This window comes from Pieris brassicae, chromosome 4, assembly GCF_905147105.1.
Source record: "Pieris brassicae chromosome 4, ilPieBrab1.1, whole genome shotgun sequence".
NCBI classification, from domain to species: Eukaryota; Metazoa; Arthropoda; class Insecta; order Lepidoptera; family Pieridae; genus Pieris; species Pieris brassicae.
The window spans coordinates 12333596-12360786 of record NC_059668.1 but is presented as its reverse complement, the minus strand read 5'-3'; the positions used below and the strand labels follow the sequence as shown (position 1 = coordinate 12360786).

Below are 27191 nucleotides of genomic sequence, written 5' to 3'. Positions count from 1 at the left end.
TTAAGTTAACCAAATCATAAATAAGAATATATCTACGGTATATGGTACAAACTCTTTTATCAGAAATGTACGTCAGTTTAGGTAAACATAAATGTTACAGAAAAAAACAATTCAAATACATATATTATACTAGATAATTTTAAAATACCAGAACTTTTTGTTAAGAATTAATTTTTGTGCAGAAAAAATTTAAAACAGTGGATTAGGTACGAGATAAGCACTTAACAATGCTTTCTTTAAAATTTATCAGCCAACTACCGAATATATCCAGCTCCGAATAGGTAATGTTTAATCCGTTATAATCGCGAAGTATTCGAAAGAGGTGGTTGGTACTAGGACTTCAAGGTTGGTTTTTGCAGACAGAATTGTCTTATCGGCCGTTAATGAACATGTCACCATTTCATTGGCATTGAACGCGGATAAAATAAGTCTACCGTTCACAGCAGTTTTTATCTCTATAATAAAGGTCATCAATCTCGGTCCAACAGTCAAATTATTTACAGCATTTGACTAGTGATAAACAGTACGGCAGGTCATCAGATCTGGAATTAGAATTTGCTAAGGAAATCTGAATCGAAGACATTTTTATCTGACCGTAGATGATCAAAGTGTGAAATGATTTAGGTGAGGACAAAGAAATCTTAGAAATTTTATAATTAGATAGATAGTGTTCCGCATAATAACCTAAAAGGCTCATGAAAAATGTAACCTCGCGCCGCGTCGTGCTTTGTTGATGGTTAATGCCCATAACCTATTAACCTATATTGATAAATTAAACAGTTATATAATTAAGATAAATGAAGGTGTACACTATATAAAATGGTGGTCATAATCAGAAACACGTTTTAGGAAATATAACTTCATCGTACAAATGTTCATATAAATATACACATTTAATAATTAATAATCATGTAATAATATAGCCACTCAAATAAAAAAAACTCATTAAATGCATATATCTTACTTTTAATTACAAAATGGGTCTGCAAATGTAAGTATAAGCGATATATAACATAACTATATTAACATAATCATAACTATAACTAATTTAAATTCTTTATATATCAATGCTTATACTTTCTGATTACTAGATATAAATGTCTTAGTAAAGACAAATTAGAAAATATTATGAATAAGCTCTGAAATTATCCGAGTCCTAGTAACTACTTTATATAACTACAATCTATGAAACTTTAATTTTTGTTATTGTTTATAATTATTCTACCAAAAACTATTATAAAATAAATACAATTCAACTTTCCACAGTATTTAAAATTAATCATTATTATTATTTTCTTATACATCATATTTTGAATTAGTTATTTACACAATTACATAAATAAAATAATATCAAAATTGTTTATAGTCTATCTTTGTGAATAATTTTTATTCGTTTAATTACTTTAAACAGTTTGAATTGTAATGATAATTGGGGACATTTGTGAAATGTTTAGTGTTTTTTTTTTATCTTGTCTTGGTCTATATAGTGTAGTTTAGGTGTAACACAACTATAAATCTCAAAGTCTTGAGAAACAGATTTACCAAAAATTTCGTAGTACGATCTCAGTACCCTGTATTTTTTATCTACATAAATAAATTACAACAACTACAATTCAACGAAAAGTCAAACATTACGTTTCCTTAATTATTCCACATCTAATTTGATAATCAATTATTTAAACATCAGTACCGCGGGCAAATTGTCATGTGTCAAACAAAAGTTTTATAGTTGACACATACTATATACATACAGACTATACAAAAGGAAATAAACAAATATCGTTTCTTAACATACATTATTGTAAAATACATTTATTTTTAAGAGAATAAAACACAAAGATTATTTAATATTTATAATATAAATTTCATTCATATTCTTTTAATTACATTTCTTTATTTAAGCTAATAGATAAAGCACCGGATATATAGAAAACTATCATGATAACTTTGCTCAAACGACTGATACTGTTGTTTTCATTAACTAATCAAATCTTATTATGAATGAAAGATAAAATATGTGCTGGTAAATTTCCTTTCTATTTTTTATCTGATATAAAAATGGAGGTAAATAAGTATTGACACGAAGGGCGTGAATAGGAAGTGGTCGCTCATGTTTTAAAATGTTTTTAAGCTACGACATCCATTGACTCTGCGTGTGCGTTATGACAAAAAGTTTTACAGTTTAGGTATTTTTTTTAGAATTCAGAGTAGTAATTAGATAAACAGGTGCAGAGAATCCGTCATAATTTGTTTATGGTAAATATACTAAGTATTGCTTATACAATAATTTAAATCTTCTAATTCTTAAGATGTTGTTTTTCTAGTGAAAATTACGTTTTAGGGGAATCAAATTGCTTCCTTTTGTTTTTGTATAGCACAGAGGGCATACGGGTAGGATGCTCACCTGATGTTAAGTGATATGATGATATAAGCCCATGAGAGCTCGCGAGTGCGTTGCCGGCTTTTTAAAAATTGGTACGTTATTTTCGTGAAGGACCCTAACTCGAATTGATTTGGAAATTTTTGAGTGGGCAGCTGGTTCCACATTGTGGTGGTGCCTAGAAAAACGCTCAGTTGTGAAACAACGTCCAATGATGAAACTCAGCTGCAAGTATTAATGCGAATAACTCCTCTGAACACTCTCCATGGTATGGTATGCGGTAGAAAATACAGAGCGCTTCCACATCTCTACGCAACGGCAACGCCAGAGGATCTAACCGCTAGGCGAGGGATTGATCGTAACAATTCGAACCGCTCTTCGTTGAATACGGTTAAGAGGAAGGAGCTGGTACTGGGGAGCCCCCGCCCGAGGTGCAAGCAGTACTCCATGTGGAGCCGAATTTGGGCTTTATATAGTTCGCCTGGAGTGAAGTACCGTCTTGCCTTCCTGAGTACACCAAGCTTTTTGGAGGCTAATTTAGACTTTCCCTCCAAATGACCGCGAAACTGAATGTCAACGCCAAGTATTCCGATGCTGGCTATGGCTTTAAGAAGCGTGTCTTCGAAAAGATGAGTGGCGATAAAGGGTATTTTTTTGTGGAAAACGTGTCTTCTTGGGGTTAAATTGGAGATATATACTTAACGTTGTTAATAGTTTTGAAAATATCTGAAAAATTATGTATTTTTAAAACTATTTTGTCAGACTCAGCCAAGTTCGAACGTATATTTTACGGCAATCACAAATATAATCTTAATTTTTGTCAGATAATTGATTTTAATTAATGAACGGAAGTGATAATAATAATCAACAGGCGAAAGTTCCTGATAGTATCATTTTACAGCTGGTTATCAGTAATGAATCTACATATAATATGATCAGTGTGAATTTTGGTGACATTTGAAGCCTAGGAGTAAAGTATTTTTTTTATAAAATAGTAGGTGTTCTCCTGCTAAGTGATACTGCCATCCTTGGATACGACGCAAAGAAACGAAATTCTAGCTGTATCACCTAGAAAGGCCGCCGTTCTACAACTGAGCGTTTCTTACGACAGTTTTTGCCGCGGAACACCACTAGGTGGAACCAGCTTCCGAACCGAACCAATTTGACTATTAGGTTTCTTCAGTGTACCAATTCTTAAGAGGCCGGCAACGCACTCGTGAACCCTATGGTATTGAGTGTCCAAAGCCGGTATCACTCAACATCAGGTCATTGCCCCCTAATCTATATTTAAAAAAATACTGCCCAAAGGACTATATAAGACCCTTATATAATATAATTTTAACAATAATTATTAAACTTAATAAAAAACTCTTTCGCTTAATTGTCTCGCAAAGTATGCTAATATTTTACAAACAAAACGAATGACGCTTTTAAAATGTGCAAATCAAGTTAGCATTTTTGGTGTTTTGTTTCTTTAAATAAATTTAATACAAAAAGGTTTTATCACTGCAGATTGAATATATATCATAAGAAATGATGATTTAGGACTGTATAAAATGGGGTTTTAAAAGAAAATCCCGCCTTGATTTTATATTATTTTTATGTAAAATAGAGCTTGAATTCATTAAAAACATAGGTAACTTAATATTTAAATGAATAAAACTGTGTTGCATTTAATACAATTCATCAGAAGACACCCAAAATAAGAATAAAATTAATTGGCGTTTAATAACCTACGATCAGCCGTATTTTAAATTTACTTAAAGCGCCATTTACATGGAGTTAATTGAACGTTTAAAGCGAAATTCTGAGGCCAAAGGCGATACGGTAATCGCATTCGAATTTACTCAAAAACAAAAACTTTGCGTTAACCAATCTTTCAGTGACCAGGCGCTCAGCACTTTAAGTATAGAAATTCTCTACATAATGGTTAAATATTTTTTTATAGTCAAAGGACATGTTTGAAAAAATTTAAATAAATATTAATTTCCTTTCAATAAAAACTCCCGAACGCCCCTGCAGAATATGGCGCTGTACTCCTTCCAATCGATATTGTTAACGTCACACGGGAACAACTTCTTATCGTGGTCATCCAGAGTGGAGATTAATGCCAGGGTCTTTTTCGATTTAATTAGCCAGGATGTTGACGTAAATGGCCTAATAATATCTTTTAGGACAGATGCACGAAAACCTTCTCTTAAGTGTCTGAAAAATAAAAGTTACACTTTTGATTTTGTATGTCTTATGTCTTTGTATGCTTATGAAGGGAGTTTCTGGTGAGACAATTCTTGCTTGCCAAACTATATCATAAAATCAAATATTGATTGATTTCGTGAACAAAGCATGTCGTTGATATTTCTATATCAGATCCCGGGACCAGATTTTCTTGTGTCTCGAAAATGACACTCTAATCTCTTTGCAACCTAGAAAAGGACATGAAAGCAAAAACAGAACAACAGGTGACGTGACAACACATTTGTTTGGGATTTTGTGATCAAACGACAACTTGCAACTCCTTTAATTTAACGAACCACCAATTTTACGTGTCGCTTGTAGTTTATTGTTTTGTGCCTATCTTTATATTTTTATGTTTTAAACACGGAGTGAAACTTAAATACTTTGTACTAAAAATAACAGTGCTAATCTTAATAGCGATATAATTTTAATAGTACATACGTAAAAATTTCGTTATTTAATGCAATATTTACTGTATTATATAGATTAAGAAGTTACACATATGCATATAAAAATTAAATTCGACATTTATATTACCTTTGTCCCACGTTACTTAATCTTGTCATTATAATTATACATATAAAGTTAGGATATAAATACATCCGTGGAATTAATTTTATCAACCTGACACACTTGCCATTGATATCTTCTTTATTTTTTTTACTGTATAAGAAAGTATTCGAACCATTCTATATAGTATTAATTCGACCATTAAGATTCTAAAAGTGCACAACCGGGATATGAACAGACGACTTCAGAGTAAAGAGGTGCTTTGTCGGGATTAACTAGGCGATAAATATGATTCTTATTAATATGTAATTTCATTTGTAATTTAAAATAGTAAAATATAGTATTAATAAACTATAACCTTAATTGATATTACCGCCGATTATTTTGCGACAAAACGTGTGTGTTGGACGTTTACAGTTTGCGGTTGTGGTCAGTTGTTTGGTTATTTCTTTAACTAGATATTTGCTTCTGCTTTACTCGTTCTTAAAATATTACTTCGAAAATGGCGGGTTACAAAAGTTCCTTTATATAACAGGGGACAAACTAACAGGAGACACACCTGTTAAGTGATACTGCCGCCCATTGACACTCACATTACCACACGGACACTTAGGAGTGTGACACACCTGACGGGTGGTGTAATCCGTCAAATCCTTTAATTACAAATGTGAAATATTTTTGTAATAATACATACAAGTTATTTCCATTAAAGAATTAATCTTCATGACAGTAAGATTTTATTGTTTGTATTGAATTGGCGCCAAAACTACTGGACCTACTTGAAAAATTCTTGTACCATTAGAACCCATGGGCATGTTTCGGCAGGTATGTTTATAAAGAAAATTTAGACTTTCCTGTATGTGACATACTGTAGAGTTGAAACTAGTCCTGAGTGCGTTCTTTAGACTTAATATAAAAAAATACCTAGGTTTTTTGCCTCTTAAGACCAGGCCGACATCAGCAAAGAAGCAAGGTACAGTTTGCAGAATAAACGTCATTGTATTTACTACGAATGTTGATTTTGATACCTTCATTTCTCGCATGCTCTTATTACCTGAAAAAGTTATGATTTATTGAATAATAATTACCCAGTGGTGCTACACACCTATATGGGTACCTCAAAATGCATCCATTTCTGGGATCATTTTTATTTCAAAGAGAAGTAACTGATCCGCCTACTGTCTGGCACGTCATTGATTTTTGTATTTAAGACATGCCGGTTTCCTCACGATGTTTTATTTTACTGCACGCGCATGCGCACTAACACTCGCTCGCTCTATATAGACAAAAAAAAAGCTTGGTCAGCACAGGGGATCGAACCTACGGCTTGACCACTAGGACAAAGCTGCTTATGATAACATAATATATTATCAATAAAATTGAATCTTGTCTTCACGAGTAATTTATATTTAAATAATTATAATAAAATATAATATTACACAAGGTAATCGAATTAACTTGTTTATTTTATACATATACTTGATAATGACGTTTTTGAACCGTAAAAATTATGCAATTTCAGAGACGCAATTATTTATAAAAAATAACAATTGATAATAATTATTAGTGTTAGTTAAGGTTTTTATATAAGTATCTCAGGGTTGCTTGAAAGAAGATGTTTTGACTTAGTTAGTTGTTTTTGGTACAAAGCTCCTGATTCTATAACATTCCCGATATTTCAAAAGTACATATATGTTATTCTTTTGACGACATTTCCCTATTATCTGTGGTTATTAAAATTTAATAGTTTTTAGTTGAAACCTTATCTCCATATAATCCAACGGATCTTATACTATCACAGTCTTACTATCGCATTACGTATCATTTCATCCTTAGAAATCCTCATTCCAACAGAAACGAACAGCTATTTCACGAACGGAACTAAATTTATGTTCATAGTAATTTTCATGTACATAAATACTTATATTTGTTGAAATGCATTATATATGATGTGGTGTACTTTACTAAATATATAACACCGCAGATGCACCGAAAATATGTTAAACGTCTGATTCTGTTAAAATTACATGCATTTATTAGTATTACTTATTATTCCGACATTTGTGTATACAATTCCAATTTAGTTGACTTAATATCTGTAGCTGATGTTGCAATTTTGGATTCGCGCGATATAAACACTCAGCATTGAAGTTTCACTCACTATTGGGAGTTGCTAACTACTGGCCAGTTAAGATTTTACGCCTTGTGGTCAAAGTATATTAATTATACTTACAGTAGCCCAATCGTTTGCTTTGTTCTAAATATAAATCAGAACCACATTTCCAAGTAATCGGATTTTCCGAACTGGAGTTTATATTATACACGGAGACATCATCCGTTCTGAAATATAAAGTTTTAAATCATGATAAGATCTTAAAGCTATACTCGAAGACTAACTTTACCTATTAAGTTATGATTTTAATATCAAAACCAATTCAAAACCTATAACAACCAAATTACAAGTATTCTTTTGTTTCTTTCTGTCAAATAGTGTTTACATTGTGATGAAAAAATACAGGCAATGGTTAATAGTGGGGACAGACTGATTTATTCATTATGGATAATGCGGAAAGTATTTAAATTTTTTAATTAAGATAGTATATCAATGTTTATATAATTATGCATAATATTTTAATGGTGAACGCATATATATATATATTTATATATTTTAAGATATATATTAAGATACTGGCATATGCTATATAGAAAAATTGTTTATCGAAAATAAATATTAATTTATTTTATAATTTATTAATTTTTTACATGCACGCATGTCTTCAAATAGTATCTAAAGCAGTAAATAATTTTAATGGAATTTTGTGGTTTAAGTTTACTACTACTGGCTATATTCACATATAACATATAGCGCTGTTTTCAGTACCATACAGCCCTAGAAATACCGAATTTGGTTACATACATTGCTCCCTTAGCCCCGGCTATGATAATTAAATTTGCGACGTAATCAACGGGAATAAGGTCGCAAACGACGTCCTCAGAGCTATAAAGGTACGGATTGAGACCCCTGGACACGTTACTGAAGACGGCTGTAGCTGCCACCCAACTGTCCACCCAGCCCGGAAGCGGCTCGTGGTACATTGGAGTAACTGGAACATATAACCATGTTTGGTGAAACACCGCTTATATATTAAGCGTGCCTTGCAAGCTCACTTTCTTCTGGTATAAGTTTAAAAATTGTGAAAAGAATTTAAAACAATTAGACATTTACAGATGCAACAACCAAACTTTTTGTTTCATCTACTGATAACAAAAATGGAAGAGTTACTAAGAATATTATAACTCGGTTAGCAAATTAATATTTTTAGGCCGAGGTAATGGTAACACTGACTAAGTAAATCTGGTGTGTTGTAATAAAGTAAAATACTACTTATATAGTAAAAATAATAATACATAATATAAGCTCAAAGAGATAACCTGTACGGATTATTAAAAAAAAGTTCTTACCAATTGATGGTCGTACTATAATAGTCTGTAAGTAATCTTTGTTTTGCCTCACTAGTTCTTCACATAACCCCTTAGATAGGGTATATGTATTAGTAACATCCGCTGAAAATAAAAAAAAACAGATTATAATTATTACATTTGGTCGTTCACAAAGCCTTCTTTACACTTTGTTCAATATAACGGGGTTATTAAAATAGTAAAAGACACGCGGCGATTATACTATATGCATATCAGAAATGCATTTTTTTCATGAAATATTGCAATTTTAAACTTTGCGCCTGATTTCACAATACGCCAGCCGTCTTATTGGAGATTCCTGCATAGAAGGCCATTATCAAAAGACATTAAGTACTGCGACTGACTTGGTCCGCTTGATACAGTGTATACACATATACAAACATTTCATTGTCTACTACTCGTAACGCGTCCAATTAAAAAAAAAAACAATTTTAGGTGAAAACTTACCGACATATTCATTAACTGTCGTATCATCTGTCCCATGGTCGCGTATCATTTGCCTGACTGCGGATAATTCTTTCGTAGGAATATAAAGCTTCTCATCAATTAATTGGATATGTGAATTTGAATAGGCGGTCGAAATATAGACGAATTTCTGAAATAATCATTTTATAATATTTTATTAAATATACTGCATTATTCTACATTTTGTAATCTAAAATATGCTATTATCCGAATATTGTGGATATATCTTGTCTATTCGAAACCTTTATTCAAATACATTCTTTGAGGGAAGACTTGCCGTATCGACGGAAAGAAAATTAAATGATGGACAGTTAAGAAAACCAGGAACATTTTGTAACGAATTTTTTGACAATTTTTCAATATTTTTACCAGGTATTCTGTATAAAGTGGAGGCAAATAAAACAAACCAAAAACAATAAAATCTACGCAGCTGATCTCGTGTGTGTCCAAGATGCTACCCATTCATTCCATTGTAATAACGAGCAAGCAAAACTTTTGACCTTCGTTTTCTATTTGGCTATTTGGCATTTTGTGCGACATGCATGTACATTAATTCACCTATCTTCCTAACTAGTAACCATCCCACTATGAAACTTCTAGTATATTTAAAATATAATTTTAGCCATTTTTTGGTAATAAAATTTTAAAAAAAATTGGTAGATTTTTTTGTGAAAACATACATGATTTTTTTTTACTTCTGGTTTTGGAGGTCGAATATTTTTACTGTTCAAAATTTATTTACTATTGAAAAAGGGAAAGTAAGACCTAGATATGAATTGTAAAGCGTGATATTTAAAAAAAGACTTGACATGAAAAATTAACATCCAAAAAAAAAAGAATGTTACGTATTTGCGTTCATACCCGCTACAGGTTTAAACCGAATATAAATATCAATGTAACAATACTCACTTCTAAATTTTTTAAACTCCGAGACAAATCTATCACTCGTTGTGTTCCCTCTACATTGATGTTCATCATATCTTGAAATTTGTCGATGAATCTGACGGTAGCAGCCGAGTGAAATACTAATGAAACCTAAAAAAATATAATTATTTCTCTGAGATTTGATAAAATTTTAAGGTCTGCCAACAGGTATTACTATAAACCCCTTGTAATATGAAATATCTATTATTGTGTAAATTGTAATTCTTATATAACTTAATAAAACTGTTAGCATTTTGTAAAGATGTTAATTTTACCTACGGTCAGAGCGGAATTTTCAATATGATAGTTTAATTACTGTATATACTATAAATGATCGATCGAATGCATTTTCTAACGTACCTTATCAGCCAAAACCTTTTTGTCTTCTGGCGTTAAACCTAGCTGTGATGTTGTAATATCTCCTTCAATGGGAATTACTTTTTTCAGATCACCAGGCCTTGTTTGTTTTATTTTATCGAAAAGCTAAATAAAAAACAATATGTTTATGAAAATGTTGAATTTTAATTAACTGCATAGATCGATAGGATTCTGTCTATATGATACCCATACTTTAAAAGGTTTGTTATCTCTCATGTTATCCCTGTATTAATTGGAATATATACCAAAATCTTTGTAAGCCCGTGTTGCTTGGGACAAACACGGAATAATAATCAGATATATTCTGCTTTTGTTATGCAGGTGATCAGACATTTTGCCTACCATTCTAAAACAATTGGTACGCTGGGGTCGACCCAATATATTTTATTGCATTTGTTTACTTAAATTATAATATTATAAGCAAATTAATCTAAAACACTAACCGGAACATCAAATATTTTTTGTAAACGTTTTCCTGTATCTGCGCCGTGCTTTGGTCTAATCAGGACAAACACATTTTCAATATCCTTGCAATTGGAAAGCAATCTTTCGATAAATACCTGAAATTTAATAAAAAATCTTTAAATCTTATTATTTGAAAAATTTGATTGAAGTGGTCCCATCAAAAATATTTTTGTTCTGTCTAATTTACCTACTTATTTCAAAAAAATTAAATAGTTACGCAGTTTGAGTTGTTCACCTTGTGAAAATAGACACTAATGACTGAACTAGCCTCAGCGTACAACTCTTATGCCTGAGCTAGTTTCAATAGGCTTCTTTTCTACGTGTGCATTCAATATTCTCTTCGACGAACGGTGAAGGAAAACATCGCGAGGAAACCGGTTTTCGTTAGACCCAAAAAAGGCGTGTTACAGGCAAATCAAGCTTAGCATCTTACTTGCCTATTAGATTAACAAATGATCATGATACAAATACAGTAATCTGAGGCCCAGACCTAAAAGGGTTGTAGCGCCACCGATTTGTTAATTTTATTTTTAAAGTAATGGACATACTTTGGTAAAGCCAATGCCATCGGACTTGATTTTTTTGTTAGGTAAATGTTAACTAATTTACAAAAAACACATATACGTGGATAACACTGAAAATGTTTAGAACTGGCCAGTTAGAAACATTGCTAATGAAAACATTTTTTTTTAATTTCAATTTTAGAACTTTTTGGTAATCTTATGTAGTATATTGCATTCATTTGTCATTTGTTTTTGTGAATTGGCGACAAATCTAAAACTGTGTCACACGTGTAAATTAACCTAAGACGAGAAATTTTCATAGTGGTAATTTTCGGTCAATAATTTATTATTGACCGAAAATTACTTACTTACTTGATTACTTCGAAAAACAATAAAAGTATTGGCAACTTTCTACATTAAGCCGTTTTTCATTTTCTAAACATTTTCAGTGTTACCTAGGTACATATTACATATGAACTTCAAACGTAGTATTCAAAATTTTCATGTACTATTTCTCAAATAAAGGGCGTAGACGCGAAAAACCGGCAAGAAACTCCCACTATGTTAAATTGAAAGGTTTTTTACCTTGAAGGAGCAACAATTATTACAGCGTGGTGTATGAAAACCGTTATCCTCTAATAGTAGTGGTCAAATGTGACCAAGGATCAAGGATCTACGCAACTATGTTACAATGTATTTTGTAATTGATTTGAATTATACTGTTACATTTATTACATACCCCGTACTGGGTATTTTATAACGAATTCTAAGCAGGGCTCTACAAAGCCGTGTTTCAATTGATATCATTTTTCTGATATTGCACTTTCACAAAATGATGATTCTAATTGTTATGTCAAAAGAAATTCCGATATAGTTTTTTTTATATCCCTTATGACCATGCCACAAACTTGCACCTGGACTATTGAAATTACAGGATAAGCTTGCAAGTCATGCAAAGGATAAATGTTGATATATTTTTGTGTAAAATACATTGAAAGTACGTCATCTACGCACTCCATTGAACTATATATATTTCTATTAAAACAGATATTTGGTCAAATGATTTACTTCATTAAAAAACGTTTAGTTAATGATTTATTGTCTTTTGTGATACCAGTCCCATGTTGCGTAAGCAAGTCTCAGAATATTTTACCAGATTAACTTGGAAATAATATCTAATACTGGACTTAAGATAAATAAAAAGGAGCCTATATTCCTACCTTTCCAACAAACCCTGTTGCTCCAGTGACGAAAACCGATTTACCTGCGTAGTAATCTGCCACCCGTTGGTACTTTGTCTCCAGTGAGCCGGAGCTGTAAAAGTACTTTATGCAATGAGTCGGAGTCGGAGCGACGGAGCAATGCTACGCCGTAGCGATATGGCTATCACCGAAATTAAAAAAAATATTTTAGGGTAAATTCAGTATTAATTATCAAATATTAATTACAGTAAATATTTCTTTTAACTCACTGCTAAAGTTTACGTATAGATTCAAAAAAATATAGGCGCGAAAATGTGTTTGCATTCCTCATTGAATCATTAATTTTGAAACTACGAACGGGCTTTGCCACTAATTGCGATCAGGATGGAAATAGCTAATTTGGTAGAAGGTCTACAGAGCAGCGAATTTAAAATAATGGCATACAGGTATAATATATCTAAGAATATTTTATTTCTTTTTTACATAAGGATTTTACATCATGACTTTATCAGTAATAAAAATGTATGCGTCCTCTCGTATCTCTCCATTTTAATATGTGTTACTTAAAATATTAGTTTCAATTTGTTTTAAATACTCGTAGTATGCAGTATTTACTATGACCCCTAATAGTTATATATAATAAAATACTACTTGACTAATCCAAGACTATCGTACATCAGTATTTTCTTTATTTGAAATGCTTACACAGATCTCAAGGACTATGTAAATTACGTAAATTATTCAAACATTTATAAAAAAATAATTGCAATTCACATACAAAGTAAAATCACAAAGCAAATTCTATATATATTCATTTTTTATTATGTGTTAGCTATTAACATATACTTTTGTACTTTAAAGGAATATTCTTAGGTATGTTATAACTTCTATAAGCTGATCAACAAATAAATAAATACATTACCCCGTACAGTGTCGTGATCCAAGTCTTGTACTGTTAACAACACAGCGGATAGAGCGAAACATTGTTGTCAGTCTCGCGATCTATCGACAAATGTCTATTAGGTTTTTTATTCAATAAATTATTCAATACGGGAAATTCCATTCTTAATTTATTCTAATTGATCTTAATTTAACAATATAATTAGGGCTTTTAATCACGGTTTTGCTCATGCTCGTTGCCTTAAAAACAAGCCCTGTAAAATTATATAGTACCCTATATTTAAGTTTTCGGTTAAAAGTACGCATTTACTGCCAGATTTCTAATCATTAAAAACCAAATATTACAAACAAAACTTACGTTTTAATCCTTTAAAACAAATTATTATTCGTTCCTGTGTAGACGATGGTATTTTGTTTTTTTTAATAGACGCCCTAAAACGGGAAAATGCTTTAAAATCTTCCACACGTACTGAAAAACAAGGGAACACAATTAGTCAGCTTTCAATAAATAAAAAATTGCGAAGACTTTGCGGTAAAAATGGCGTTAAATATAATATATAATATAGTATATGTTATATGTGTACGAGCCAAGGCTGTACATTTTGCTCACTCAGGCTTTCTTAGTTTATAAGCGTGATGATCCCTATGTACGTGCCAAGGTTCGTACATTCTTGCTCATTTACAAGCTTGACAAATTCCTATGTTTGTACGTGCCATGGCTGTACATATCGATCACTTATAAGCGTGACGATTTCCCAAATCGTCGGAGCTACGTCCCGAGAGTATAGCCCGACGCAGGCACTCTCTTCTACATTCATTCATATCGAACTAAATCATGGGAGTTACACCCCGAGAGCATAGCCAGACGTAGGCACTCTCTTTGACTGTTAAATTGTATTCATTCGGTATATAGCAATTAGCACGTCATTATTTCGCTCATATTCTATTGTAACACGCGAGTGGTAAATATAGAGTAAATCAATAAATCTCTATTATTTGAAGCATCCCGTTGACCCAGGAACCGTACAATATGTAAGTAGATAAACTAATATTTTTTATTGGTATATTTTAATTAAATTCCTTAATGCAGAAAACTCAACTAGTTTTAATTTAGTTATAACGTAATCATTGGGATAATTAATACACATTAACAATGATTTATTATATATAGCTTCTAATAGGAAAAGATAATGTTAATGATGTAAAAACAATTCAATGCCATTATAGTTAACATAGAATCTATTATATTACCTGCATTTCCGGCAGGTACAGATAGTAATTTGCTTAAGAAATCGTTGTTGACCTCTTAACGAATAGTTTATCAATAATATAATATTTCTACGCAAGTTTGACATATTAAGAATTAAAATAATAATTACATTTTTATTAATTACATTGATAACTATATAATAAATTCAAGAAAGGTAGATACATTGCTACTGAAAACTTTTTTGAATTTCAATTTTATCACTCTTTGGTAACCCAATGTAGTATATTGCATTAAATTGTCATTTGTTTTTTGAATTGGTGGCAAATCTAAAACTCTTGTTAGGCGGCAAAATCAATCTAACTAGGTAACTTCGGATCGTTAACCATTTAACTAACTATTTTTGTTTCCCATGGACATAAATCGGGAGGTTTTCAAGTGCGTAAAATATTGAATAAATTATAACATATAAGATGGACCAACCAAGCATAACTTTTTCATAATTAATTATAAATTTACATTTATTTACAGCATTTACGCAAATTTCAATTGAAACTGTGTTTGACTCGAAAAATAATATGAACTTACTCTTATATTTTTCCTCTGAAATGTCTTGTCACAGCGTAAATGTAATAACGTTACCATAAGTATGCTATGTATACTCATGCGCAGATGAGCATGATGAGTACGTCTGCATTCGAGGCGACACAAACACGTATAACAGATCGAGGTAAGAGTTAAGCTGTTAAATGATATAACTACTATATAATTATTTAGAACCACAATTATATATTACTAGTACTTATATTAATGACTTTTACAACACCATCTATTGAAGAAAGTAGTAAACGTATTAAAATAATAATAATTTTTAAAAAAAACTTTATTTATTTCCTTATTTCCTATTTTTACAGTAACTTAATACTAATGCAATAGAAAACTAAACTAAAAACATAATATAAACATAACAAGTAAAAATTAAAATCTACACCATTTCATATATATAAAAGTAATTTAATAAACGGAAACGAATTAAATCTATTTTTTTTTTACATCCGTCGATCTGTCAACTTTACCTGAAAGTTTTATGGTGGGTCTGTAATCGGGAGTATTATTTAATCTAGTCTTCACCTGAAACAGATCCAGTATGGCCATAGCAATACAAATATTGCGTGCTTAACTCATTTGTAATGATCTGGGCGTCACCCATGTATTGACTATTTAGTGGACTGCATGGATAAAGAAAGATTCGGATAATTAAAATAATAAAGAAAATTTCTATCACTGCATGTAAATAATTTGAATCTTATACACTTACGTACCCCGCACTGTTTCTATCAGATATTACACGGCATTATATTGTCACGTAAGAGGTTTGACAATTACAATGTAACACATTTAAATATTCTGTAGTTATACTACTTATATTATTTGCTTGATGTGTAAATGATACGCGTTTACTTCTGTTGAATCAGTTGCCCACGTGTAATTACTTCCAATACGAAATTTATTTCGAACATTCTTCAGTTTTAATTCTACGATATTAATTAGTTTTTCTAACTAATATTTCGTATTCACGTCAATCTCTTTGTAATTTTTTTCTCAACTTCCATCTTCAAATATGGTTCCACCAACGCTCGTGATTTTCATGTTTGTAAGTCTAATTTGTATGGCTACATCAACCGACGCGATTAAACAAATATATATAAAAATGTATACTTATATGTTTTATATATCTATTTTTTTACGAAATAAAATATTATTGCTTTAATACAGTACTTATTTTATTTCGTAATCATAACATGAATTCAAAATGTGCGTAAGTTTAATGGTCTACCTAAACACAATCAAACGCAACGTCATCATTGAGTTTATATTTTCTTCCTTTTGAACTTGTTAATATGAAAAAACTATCCGAGTATATCAGGTTACCTTTAGTTTAGTAATATTGAAAGTTATTAACAATAGGCTTGTGTATTAATATAATATATAAGCCTAGTATTGAATATACGTCATTCCACAACTGTGCGTTTTTTCAGGCAGTGCTCGCCGTGATCCCCACTATGAAGAACCAGCTGCCCAAAGTCATTTAATCATTTAGGTAACACAACGTCTGTCAAGAATTTCATATTAAATGATTATAATTTTACATTTACTGCCAGTTCTCAAATCAAGGGCGTAAAACAGAAGAGAACTCTCCGCCACACTTTTTAATCGCCAAGTTTTTTGTTTTACACAATGTTTGTAAGTCTAATTTGTATGGCTACATCAACCGACGCGATTAAACAAATATATATAAAAATGTATACTTATATGTTCATAACAATAAATCATTTATGATATATGATATTTGCGAAAACCACTATTATTATGTGTATAAAAGACATTACAATATCCTTTTTAACGTTAATAAAAACTATTAAATCAAATTACTTTATACAATTATGTTCCTAATAAAGAACAGATAACTCCGGATTTATATTAATTGTCTCACGCGTCGAGTCGTGAAGAATTAAAACTGAATAGGTTTCAAACATTTAATATGGTAAGGTTTATACAGATGGCTGACATGTCAGACAAGTTATGTCTTTTTGCATCTGTTCAAATTTCCTGTGGGATCATTAAATAATGAAAACTGCATGGTTGTATTGATGTAAAATATTGTCAGAGAGCGTATGAACAGGATATGTCCTGTTCTTACGTTAATGCTTGCTTTCAAGACAGACGACAACTACTCGTAGTTATACTCTGTTGTTTTTGTGGTAAACGGTGTTTAGTTTTGCTGATGTTGTAACTATCCATAAGAAGACTCATTATGATAATGTATACGAAATTTATATTAAACAAAGCACATATAGAAGCCCGCACGTATTTAACCCCTTCGTCGTTGACGTAGAAAACAGCAAAGGAGTGGAAATCCTTGCCCACTTCCGTCTTCTTTTTAATATGGGTCTAATCTAGTTTAATATGGGGTTACTTAAGCATCGATTGGTGGGTAGTGCCCTCCAAAAGGCCACATCTCACTTAACATCAGGTGGGATTGTGGATAAACGTCTGTCCAGTTCTGTGTTTTGTTAGTTGCCGTTTATATAACGTTTAATGTTCAAATATTCTTTTACGTAATACGTGGAATATGTTATTTGTTTGAATATATTTTTACTTTGTTGAAGAAAACGTGTATATTGTTGTAATTTAATAATAATAAATAACGTTTAATATGGTACATATATATGTACAACACAAATTATTTATTTGGATTGACATGCATGTACTATAAAAACCAACATTTAAACTTCTGATTTTGCCTATATAGACTTCAAGAGAATAACCAACCTTATTAAAAATCTAAATGAAATTCTTGTCATATATCCAGTTTAATATATGTCGGAGCAATGGCGCTGGTATTAGTTGCCATTTTTAGTATATTAACGCAAATTAACGACGTCAAAGTGTAATCAGTTTGTAACGGTTTATACTTGCAGATATAGAAGTTAACGACTATTTGATAGTTTATAGTACCTAATAGTAATTTTGTAGTCATTATTATTTCTGACAGAGCAATATCGTTAGTGTTATCTGCCATTGTCATTATAATTTAATAATATCAAAGTCAAATTAGTTCAAAATAGTTACGGTGCCACAAACTTTTCTTGGCCGGCGGCTAAAATTGGTACTACTGTCGCCATTTTGAAATGTCAGACTGACATTTTTTATTTTCTGTAATTTCTTGGTGAGTACAATAAATAATTTTACTATCTAACTAGTCTGGCCATAAATACAATTACATAAAAACTTTTCCTATTTTCTACTTTTTAATTATTTTGAATTTGGAACATGTATATTATTTTTATTTATTTTTTTCAAATTTTTTTCGTGTTCATAATCAAATTATAATATGGAATGGGGTATTGAAGAAAATAGGATTACAGTGATCGCCTTGCACAAAGTGGGTATGGAGCCGTCGGTCCTATTCCAGATATTTCAAAAGCTTGGTATCAACCATATGTTCGTATATCGTACTATCAACGGATACAACAATACTTCGCCTGTCGAAGACCAGAACAGATCGGGGCGACATCGTGCCGTTAGAACTACAAAGGCTGTTAGAATGCTGCTAAAGCCAAAATTCGTCGAAAAAATCTTACTACGAGAAATGAAGATTCCCGCTAGGACTAGTCGCGTTTTATTCTGAAGCTCTGTGTATCGTCAATGTACAGGACATGCCCTACATCAATCTTTACAATTTAAGACAGTGGATCGATCATAACGCCTTCTGTCGCGATACGTAGGTGAAAAGCACAGAAATATCCTCTTTGAAATGAAAAAAATTGATGAACACTACAATAAGCAAAATGATAAAGTGTACGCCCACAGTTCTAAAGAAGCTGCTCAAGTGGTCGGAAGGGAACAACGTGGTCATCATCCTGCGTCAGTGATGGTTTGATTGGGCGTGTCTTATTAATATCATGTCCTACTACAAAGGACACGGTGAGTCTCTTAAAAAATCTTAGGAGCAAGCTGTGGCGAAATATCCCTTGGAAATAGCGCTTAAATCTATAGATTCGTGGCCAAACAGATTAATGGCCTGTATAAAAGCCAAAGGTTTTTTCGAATAGTATATCTTGTTATTTTTGCTTAGGCTTTAATAAATATGTAGGTGTTCGAAATACATAATTACATTAATACATAATATATTTTTTCTCGGCCGATCGTCACATTCATTAGTTGAGTCATTGTTGAATCTCAATCGGGTTACGTGAAACATATTTTTATTTTGATATATAGTTTTCATTAATTATAATTGATAATAGTTACGTCCACTATTTAGAATTTTATAGTGAGTGTTTAGTGCGTTTTTGAGAACTATCGTGAGGCAAGGTATTAGCATCAGTCTAACCTCTCTTTGTTCCCAAACTAATAGAATTTCCCCAAATCCTTACGGCTGATAATATTGTGTGCCTTTCTTCCTGGTAAGAAGATATTGTAATGAGGTATGTACTCAGAACGTATTATTCTAGTATAAGATTGTGTATTGACGGTCACCGAACCGTTCTTTGTGGTACAGTAGGTATATACATTTTAATTATATGACATTACTTCTTAAATACGCATTAGCATTTATAACAGAACATATGGCTGGACTAGGTATGTATATATATATATATATATAGATGTACTTTTTTATTGAGTATAATCACCGAATATGTTCATTGACGTCAACTAATCAATTATGATAAACCTAAATTTCCGGGTATCATTTTATTTTTAGTATCCGTATTTATACATATTCAAATGAATTTTTTTATCAAAGTTATTAATTATGAAACTTACTTTACGTAATTAATGAATAATATTCAAACATCTAATTTAATAATGCAGTTATCATAATTATTTAATCTAAACTATCTAACTATGCAGATTGATGACATTAAATGCCTTGTTACACAGATTCTATGGTTTGATTCAGAGTTGAGGTCTAGGGCAATATCCAGAAAACATACTTAACGCGAACTGTGACTTCCAAATTTCGAACTCAAGAAATTAGGAACAACCCTGCCTAAGCCCCGCCTGTACCTCAATATATTTGTAAATAACGCCCACGTGACTAACTTTACACGTGTAATTGTTGAAGATTCATTGGGTCGCTAATTTTAAGTGGAATATCGATTTCTTCCACTTGACCCTGTCAAAATTAAACAAATGCATGATACATTTCTCGTTGCCCTTCTGATGCTTTGAAAAATTATTCAGAGTGTGTTGATCTGGTCTACGAGTGTTTTTGAGTGCAGAAGGCTTCCCACCCCAACAACCAAGCCCAGACATTTATAACATAAGGCTATTTCTAACTTAACTATTTAGCCAATAGTTAAGATCAATTTTAAGTAATTTAAATATATTATACATTTTTGCTCCGTGTCTTAGTTTGTAAACTGCGTAAACTTTATATCCTGGTCTCCCGGAAAACAATATTGACTTTGATTTTGATGGCATAGGCGACTCATCAACAAACACACGCGATATCTTCCCTTAAGAATTAGTTACAAAAGTAATGCAAAAATGAGCACATAGGTTAAGGAACAGACTAAACTTTGTAATTAAACAACCTTTGCTTATAGTGACATCCAAAATAAAAAAATCGGGTTTCATAAATTAATGAAAAATTAAAACTTCTTAAAATATAAATTTACTATACAGTATCATTTTAAGAAACCAATCATTAATTTAATAAACGTTAACTTCATAATGTGACGTGTTGTGGACACACAAAGTGACGCTGTCGCCGCTACATGATCCTGACACAAGCTTGACGTTTACAGTGTCATCTGTTGTCACTGTCACACATCTCATGTCGGGGATTGACACACCGATCTGAAAGAATACGAAGTTAAGGTTAAAAAAGTCAATATCGCACAATTCTCGTGATAATTATTTTTTATTAGGTCCACTTATTAAATGTAGTTATCAAAATTATGTCAATTTTATATTTATATTGACATTATTTTTCTATTTACAAGAGTATAGATTTGTCACATTATTTAAGGCACTACAGTTATGTATTATACTACTCATCAAATATAAGTTCATAGTACATTTATTATATTGTATTCTACTAAGGTATGTTCAGAGAACCCGTATTGTTATTTGCATCATTTGAAACGCTGTTGCAATATCCGATATATTGCTACAGAATTCGTCCTGTTCGCTGTTCTGAGAAACTTATTCACAGAACGGAACATATCGGCTAAATAATTCAGCCAACAGCTATACCTACCTACAACTAACACTAACATTGTATTTAACTTATACTAACACTTTACTTTAAATTAAATAATTATTCATTATCTATAAATATAAAAAAATATCATTGTATGGCTAAATTTACTAATGTAAATAGGTTTTGTTTTTTAGTAATTTCGAGTTTTAGACGAAATTTTAAATTTAATACATAATTCTCATACTTCATACTTCAGATCCTCACAGAATATAAAATTAGCCGCTAGAGCATATGTAGATTTGGCGACACCGGCTACAAATTGTCGACGTCACATAATTAAATGCGCTAACAGATTTATTCCGTTCTTTAAAGATATACATATAAAACTTCTCGACCTCAGGATCTCTAAGATCTGACTCTGAAGAAGAAGAAGACTGATCGAGTTTCCTCCATTTAAGTCGGACGAAGAGCATTTCATTTTTTCTACACAATAGCAATAAATAAATGTGTCATAGACAAAACCTTGCCCTTGTAATGCTGTAACCTTGGCTGGTGCAGTTAAAGGTAAACTTCTTTATCCTTAAGTTTAAGTCATATTTTTATGGCTACCTTAAACAATTATATGAATGGTAGTGTGTTCTGTGGCTTTCTTTAGGTCGAATTAGTTAAAGTCGTATTTTGTTAGGCGCTAATCTAAAAATGAGCATAAACATAATTAAATTAGAATTATTTACTATTTAGATTTATTTTAGTGTCTCAATTTTTAATTATTATTATGTATGACGGATCTTACTTTTGTATTAAGAACAAAGTTTATAAATGTGCCGATAATTAATTGTTTTTCTTGGTATGTGAACACATATGTGCGCCAGTTTCCCCGTTTTTATAAAGTTTTTGTATTTTATTAAGGCAAAACATTGAAATGTAAATATATAAACAATTATATAACATATAAACGTGTTTTAGAGTTGTGGAATAAGGGTAATACAGCGTAAAATGAAGACAATCTCAATGGAAAATGAATATTGTTTCCCTGGAATAATCAGGCTTTTAACTTAAACCTAACGTGTAGCAAACTCTGCGAGTGCTCGGCGACTGAATTAATTAAACTGAGATGCTTCAACTTTTTGCTCCAACTAATTTAAGGATTCCTTTAATCAGAAACTGCGTTATGTGGCTTGTTGTTTGCCTGATTTGAACATTATTATTATGTTACAGGATCAGTTTTAAAACCATTTTTTTTCGTTTACAACATTTTTAATGTTACCATTTATAATGGTAATACATCCATCTTTCTCGGTGCTCATTTCGCCCTTCTCAACTGTTGATTTTCCTGGTGCGAAGTCCGAATAATCTTGGCCAAGACTTGGCTTCAATAGTATATTTTTTTGGCAAAAAGCAATGCTTTATTGAAACACAAAACTCTTTTTATCCATTTTTTTAAACAAACAAAAGTACCTTCACTGAAGATACTGTTTCTCACAAACGGATTGTTTGAAACTTAAAGCAAACTCATTTTTTTAATACTAGTAGCGCCATCTATGTGTTTTCCTACGAACTTGTCGTCCACCTAATTATGTAAAATCATCTTAATGATTTTTGGATGCAACCAAAATTATCAAAATGATTTGATCTATTACCGTGGATCATTAGTAAATCGTTATTAATAAGATAAGAAAAAATAACGACAAAAAGTGATTTAAACACTCCGAAACGAGTTAAAAGCTATGGCGTCTCTAGAGATTGTAAATTTCTAATCCGTATAGACCATGCCGTACAAACTATCTCCACGTTACCTGCCTGCCCATACCCACTAATCGGACAAGACCTTTCCGTAGTTAGAAAAAAGTTTCGACGAAAACATATAAAAAAAAAAGTTAATCAGTCAATGACACCAATTCAATTAAAATATTAATCAGTTATTTTTGCGACGTTGGACTATTTTAGTTAAGTTTGCAAATACTAATTATATTAAAAAAATTGTTTGTAAAAATATATTTATGTAAACCTATATATTAGGTTATATAGGTATTTTTTTCGTAACAGAAAAGTAAATTTATTCACAAGAAAAACAAAATAATTGATGCTGAGCAGCATGCCGTACAACATAAATGGAGATGAGCAGGGTACGTAGCCGACGTTATACAGATGACAGATGGTCTAAATACAGTAAACGAATGGACTGGTCCAAAAGGAAAAAAGGAACATGGGCGAACCAATAAAGCGATAGGCCGACGGTATCGAACATAGCACGAAATAAATTACGGTAGAAAAAGATGGAGGAGGCCTTCACCCGAACAGGGGCCGTATCGTATATTTGTATAAATTATGTTAATATCTATTTTTGTTAAATGTATGTCAGGAAGATGTGAATAAAATCTTTAAAAAAAGTTTTATTTATATAACCATGCTTACCTGTACTTCTGCATTGTCGCCATTAATTTCAATATCATACGATTCGTTATATTTAATGTTAGTCTCATTTAAATCAGTACATTTACCACATAGCCAGGTCCTGTTTGAAAATATTTGCTTGTCTGTGGTTTCTGGAATTAAAATGCATGATGTGTGTGATACAATTTTCAAACCTGAGAGCGTGGGTTTAAATCCCGGCGAATTAATTGTTTCATATTCCCATTTCACACTTGCTAATAGTGTATCAATCCTAATCTACAGTATCTGGCACAGAAGGCGGAATAAGTTAAATACTTGTCTATAAAAAGAATGTATACAAATACAATGTCAGACATCCGTTAGTTTATTTTTATTTAATATTGTAAGAATATTTATATAATAGTTCAGTACATATCTAAATATAATGTCTGTCTAATATGTAGTTACACATTTCATTGGCTCACTCACTCGTGCCCTCAGGCGTATTGAAAACTAATACGTATAATTTAATTTAATTTAATTAACTATTAATTTTCTTATGGAAGAGCTGGCACCCGTGACACAGGTATTTTTTACTTAAAAGGGTTCCCAAATCTTACACAAAATGATTTTTTGTCAAATGAATAAACACATTATTATTTTTATTTATCTAAATGGTCCGTACCGGTTTTTTAATGGCCAACAAAGCTTACTACATAATTTTGAACTATGATTCTAAAATTAGTTTAGTCTATTAACGAAACGCATTTTAGAAGAGGTTATTACATTACAACGTAGATCCAAGTATTCAATTTTATTATTAACGTTAAAATAACAAAGTTATGAGTTAAACTTATACCCACATATGCTGTATTTATATTTTAAAAAATGTACTTATTCCCATTGTATTATTATAATTAACATACCAATAATTGCAGAGTCGTAAACTCGTTCATTTTCCAAAAGATCAATGGAGTCAAAATCACTGTCAGATTTTACATATTTAAAATTAATTATTAATAAATTAACTAAGATATAAGTTAAAAACATAATCAGTCACAAAGTGCGTGTCATATCAACAATTGATAACTTTAAACTGATTTATCGCAAGGTTAATTTTTGACTTGAGATGTATGTTACACTTCAATTGCCCTACTTATTAATACTTTAAGTTCAGAATATGTTCGATATTTACGTTTCGGTACTATTTACGAAAATTACCATCAGAGACTTATAATAACGGCAGTGTGTGGTTGCAGTGTTGGCTTAGTGGCTTCAGCGTGCGACTCTCATCCCTGAGGTCGTAGGTAAGGTCCCAGCTGTGCACCAATGGACTATCTTTCTATGTGCGCATTTAATATTCGCTCGAATGGTGAAGGAAAACATCGTGAGGAAGCCAACTTGCCTTAGACTCATAAAGTCGACGGCCTGTATCAGGCATAGGAGCATCACCTACTTGCCGAAAATAGAAATCGTAAAAAGGTTTATTTATTTTAAATATTTTCTCTCGTCTTTAAAAAGATTTAAACAAATCTCAAAACTTACTTTTATCTATTGACAGACAAAATAGCGGATGTTTTAATCAAGTATCTAGTATTATGTATTTATTAAGTTGAGAATACTTTGATTCATTCATTACTTATCATCAAGTGGGTAGTGCAACGTGTATTGGTGTGTCTTGTGATTTGTACTAAAATAAAATAGTATTTGGGTTTAAACTTTGTTACTTACAGTTCCATTGATGAATTAATGTTCCACTACACATTAATCGCAATTTTTCCTTAATAATATCCTTTATTTAACTAAAATTAACTTAAAGTTTGATAATCACTTCTTCAAGTACCTTCATTTGAACTATTAATTTTTCACTTGCACCTTATTATGGAGGATCTTAAAAAGTCTTTAAGGGATGTATCCGAAATGGTGTCTACCAGAATGGAGGAGTTCCAGCAGCGCCTTATTGCAGCTCAGAATAGGTCCCCATCGCTGGAACAAACTCCACTTGCTAGGGAGTTTGAAACATTTAAAAGTTCTGTTCTATTCTGCCTAGAGAATCTCCAGTCTCAGATGGCGATTCTGTTTAGAGTGCAGGATGAGCAAGAGATGCGTAGTAGGCGAAAGTGTCTGTTGCTGCATGGAGTAAATGAAGCGAAGGATGAAAGCCCGGCCTCCATTGCAAATATGATATCCATCCTTTTAAAGTGTCCAAATGTCACGGAGCAGTGCCTTACCCGTTGCCATCGAGTAGGATTAAGATCCAATGAAAAGCCTAGGCCTATATTATTAAAGTTTCGTGAACATGCCGATAAGTTAAGGATCTGGGCTGCCAAGACTAGCCTTAAAGGCACTGGTATAACCTTGTCTGAGTTCCTAACAAAAACAAGGCACTCACTATTTATGGAGGCGAGAAAGCGGTTTGGTGTCTCAAAATGTTGGACCCAGGATGGACGTGTACAAGTGATTGGGGCTGATGGGAAACTTCGCCGCATCTCTTCGTTGAAGGAACTTGGTTCAGTCCCGGGCAGCATCCCGTCATCGTCCGCAGCTGATGATGCAAAGCGAACAAGAGACATGACCCGTAATAAGAAGGTTCCAAGAAAGGGTCATTAACTTCAGTGTCGGTGTTCCATGGTTCCGGGGTTATAATCAACTTTGTTGTCAACTGGTTTGATGTCATTAATTTTAAGTGTTAAACAGTTCTTTTTTGTTTTCCTTTTGTTTTAAAATATTATTATTTAGTATCTCATAACCTTAACTTTTGTTTACTTAATGTTTTTAAAGACCTCACTGACAGATTATAACTAATAACTAGCAAGTGATGTGACACTGTCAAAAGTTGTGATTGTCAATTAATGATAGATTGTATCTATTTCCACAGTTCATAAAATTATTCTCTTATAATAAGCTTTTACAGTAATTTATCACTGCAAACTATATATAAATTCCCTTGTTAAATTGTTTTTTTTTTTTTTTTTTGGAAATAGTTACAATTAGTTTATTGAACCCCTTTAAGTTAATTTGTTTTTGTTTTCTTAAAGTGTGTGACTATATTTTCTGTTCACTAATATTAGCGATTGAGTGTGAACACAGGATCATTTTTGTACATAAATTAAAAATTTATATACTTAGTAGACTTATACATAAATATTATTGGCTAACACATGAATCACGATAGTGAAGCTCTTGAATTTGAATCGGTCTCTTCGTCGGATTTCGAATCATTCCATAGCGCTGAGATATCTCCCCCTCCCTTGCATAGTATCCTCACAGCTTTATTTAAAGACCAATCGCGACACTTGAATGTCATCCATATTAATGCTCAAAGCGTTCCTGCTCACCATTTGGACTTGTTGACAACATTTGTATCCAACGAAATTCACGCTATCCTTATATCAGAATCTTGGCTGTGTCCAACCCTGTCCTCCCTCAGCTATTCTATCCCCGGCTTCAACCT

The 27191-nt window shown here is 31.8% G+C and overlaps 1 protein-coding gene across 1 annotated transcript; it reads right to left on the bottom strand.

The window, feature by feature from the left end:
- Nucleotides 1-4062: 4062 nt before the first annotated feature.
- On the bottom strand, nt 4063-15356 carry LOC123708535 (putative fatty acyl-CoA reductase CG5065). Its single transcript, XM_045659296.1, has 13 exons — nt 15238-15356; nt 13801-13911; nt 13465-13544; nt 12561-12654; nt 10816-10932; nt 10355-10477; nt 9980-10105; nt 9053-9200; nt 8588-8689; nt 8043-8229; nt 7359-7465; nt 6050-6179; nt 4063-4585 (listed from the first exon to the last, which is right to left on the bottom strand). The coding sequence occupies exons 3-13, from the start codon at nt 13524-13526 to the stop codon at nt 4363-4365; spliced, it is 1419 nt and encodes a 472-aa protein (XP_045515252.1). The 5' UTR covers nt 13527-13544; nt 13801-13911; nt 15238-15356; the 3' UTR covers nt 4063-4362.
- Between the last annotated feature and the right edge of the window lie 11835 nt (nt 15357-27191).

Bases quoted from the DNA above. Each gene is read 5' to 3' on its own strand.
- LOC123708535 (XM_045659296.1), bottom strand. From the start codon at position 13,526: ATGTTTCGCTCTATCCGCTGTGTTGTTAACAGTACAAGACTTGGATCA. The intron at 12,655-13,464 runs GTAATGTATTTA...GTACTTTTACAG, and splicing joins GGATCACGACACTGTACGGG to CTCCGGCTCACTGGAGACAA. The intron at 10,933-12,560 runs GTAGGAATATAG...ATTAAATTTCAG, and splicing joins CAACAGGGTTTGTTGGAAAG to GTATTTATCGAAAGATTGCT.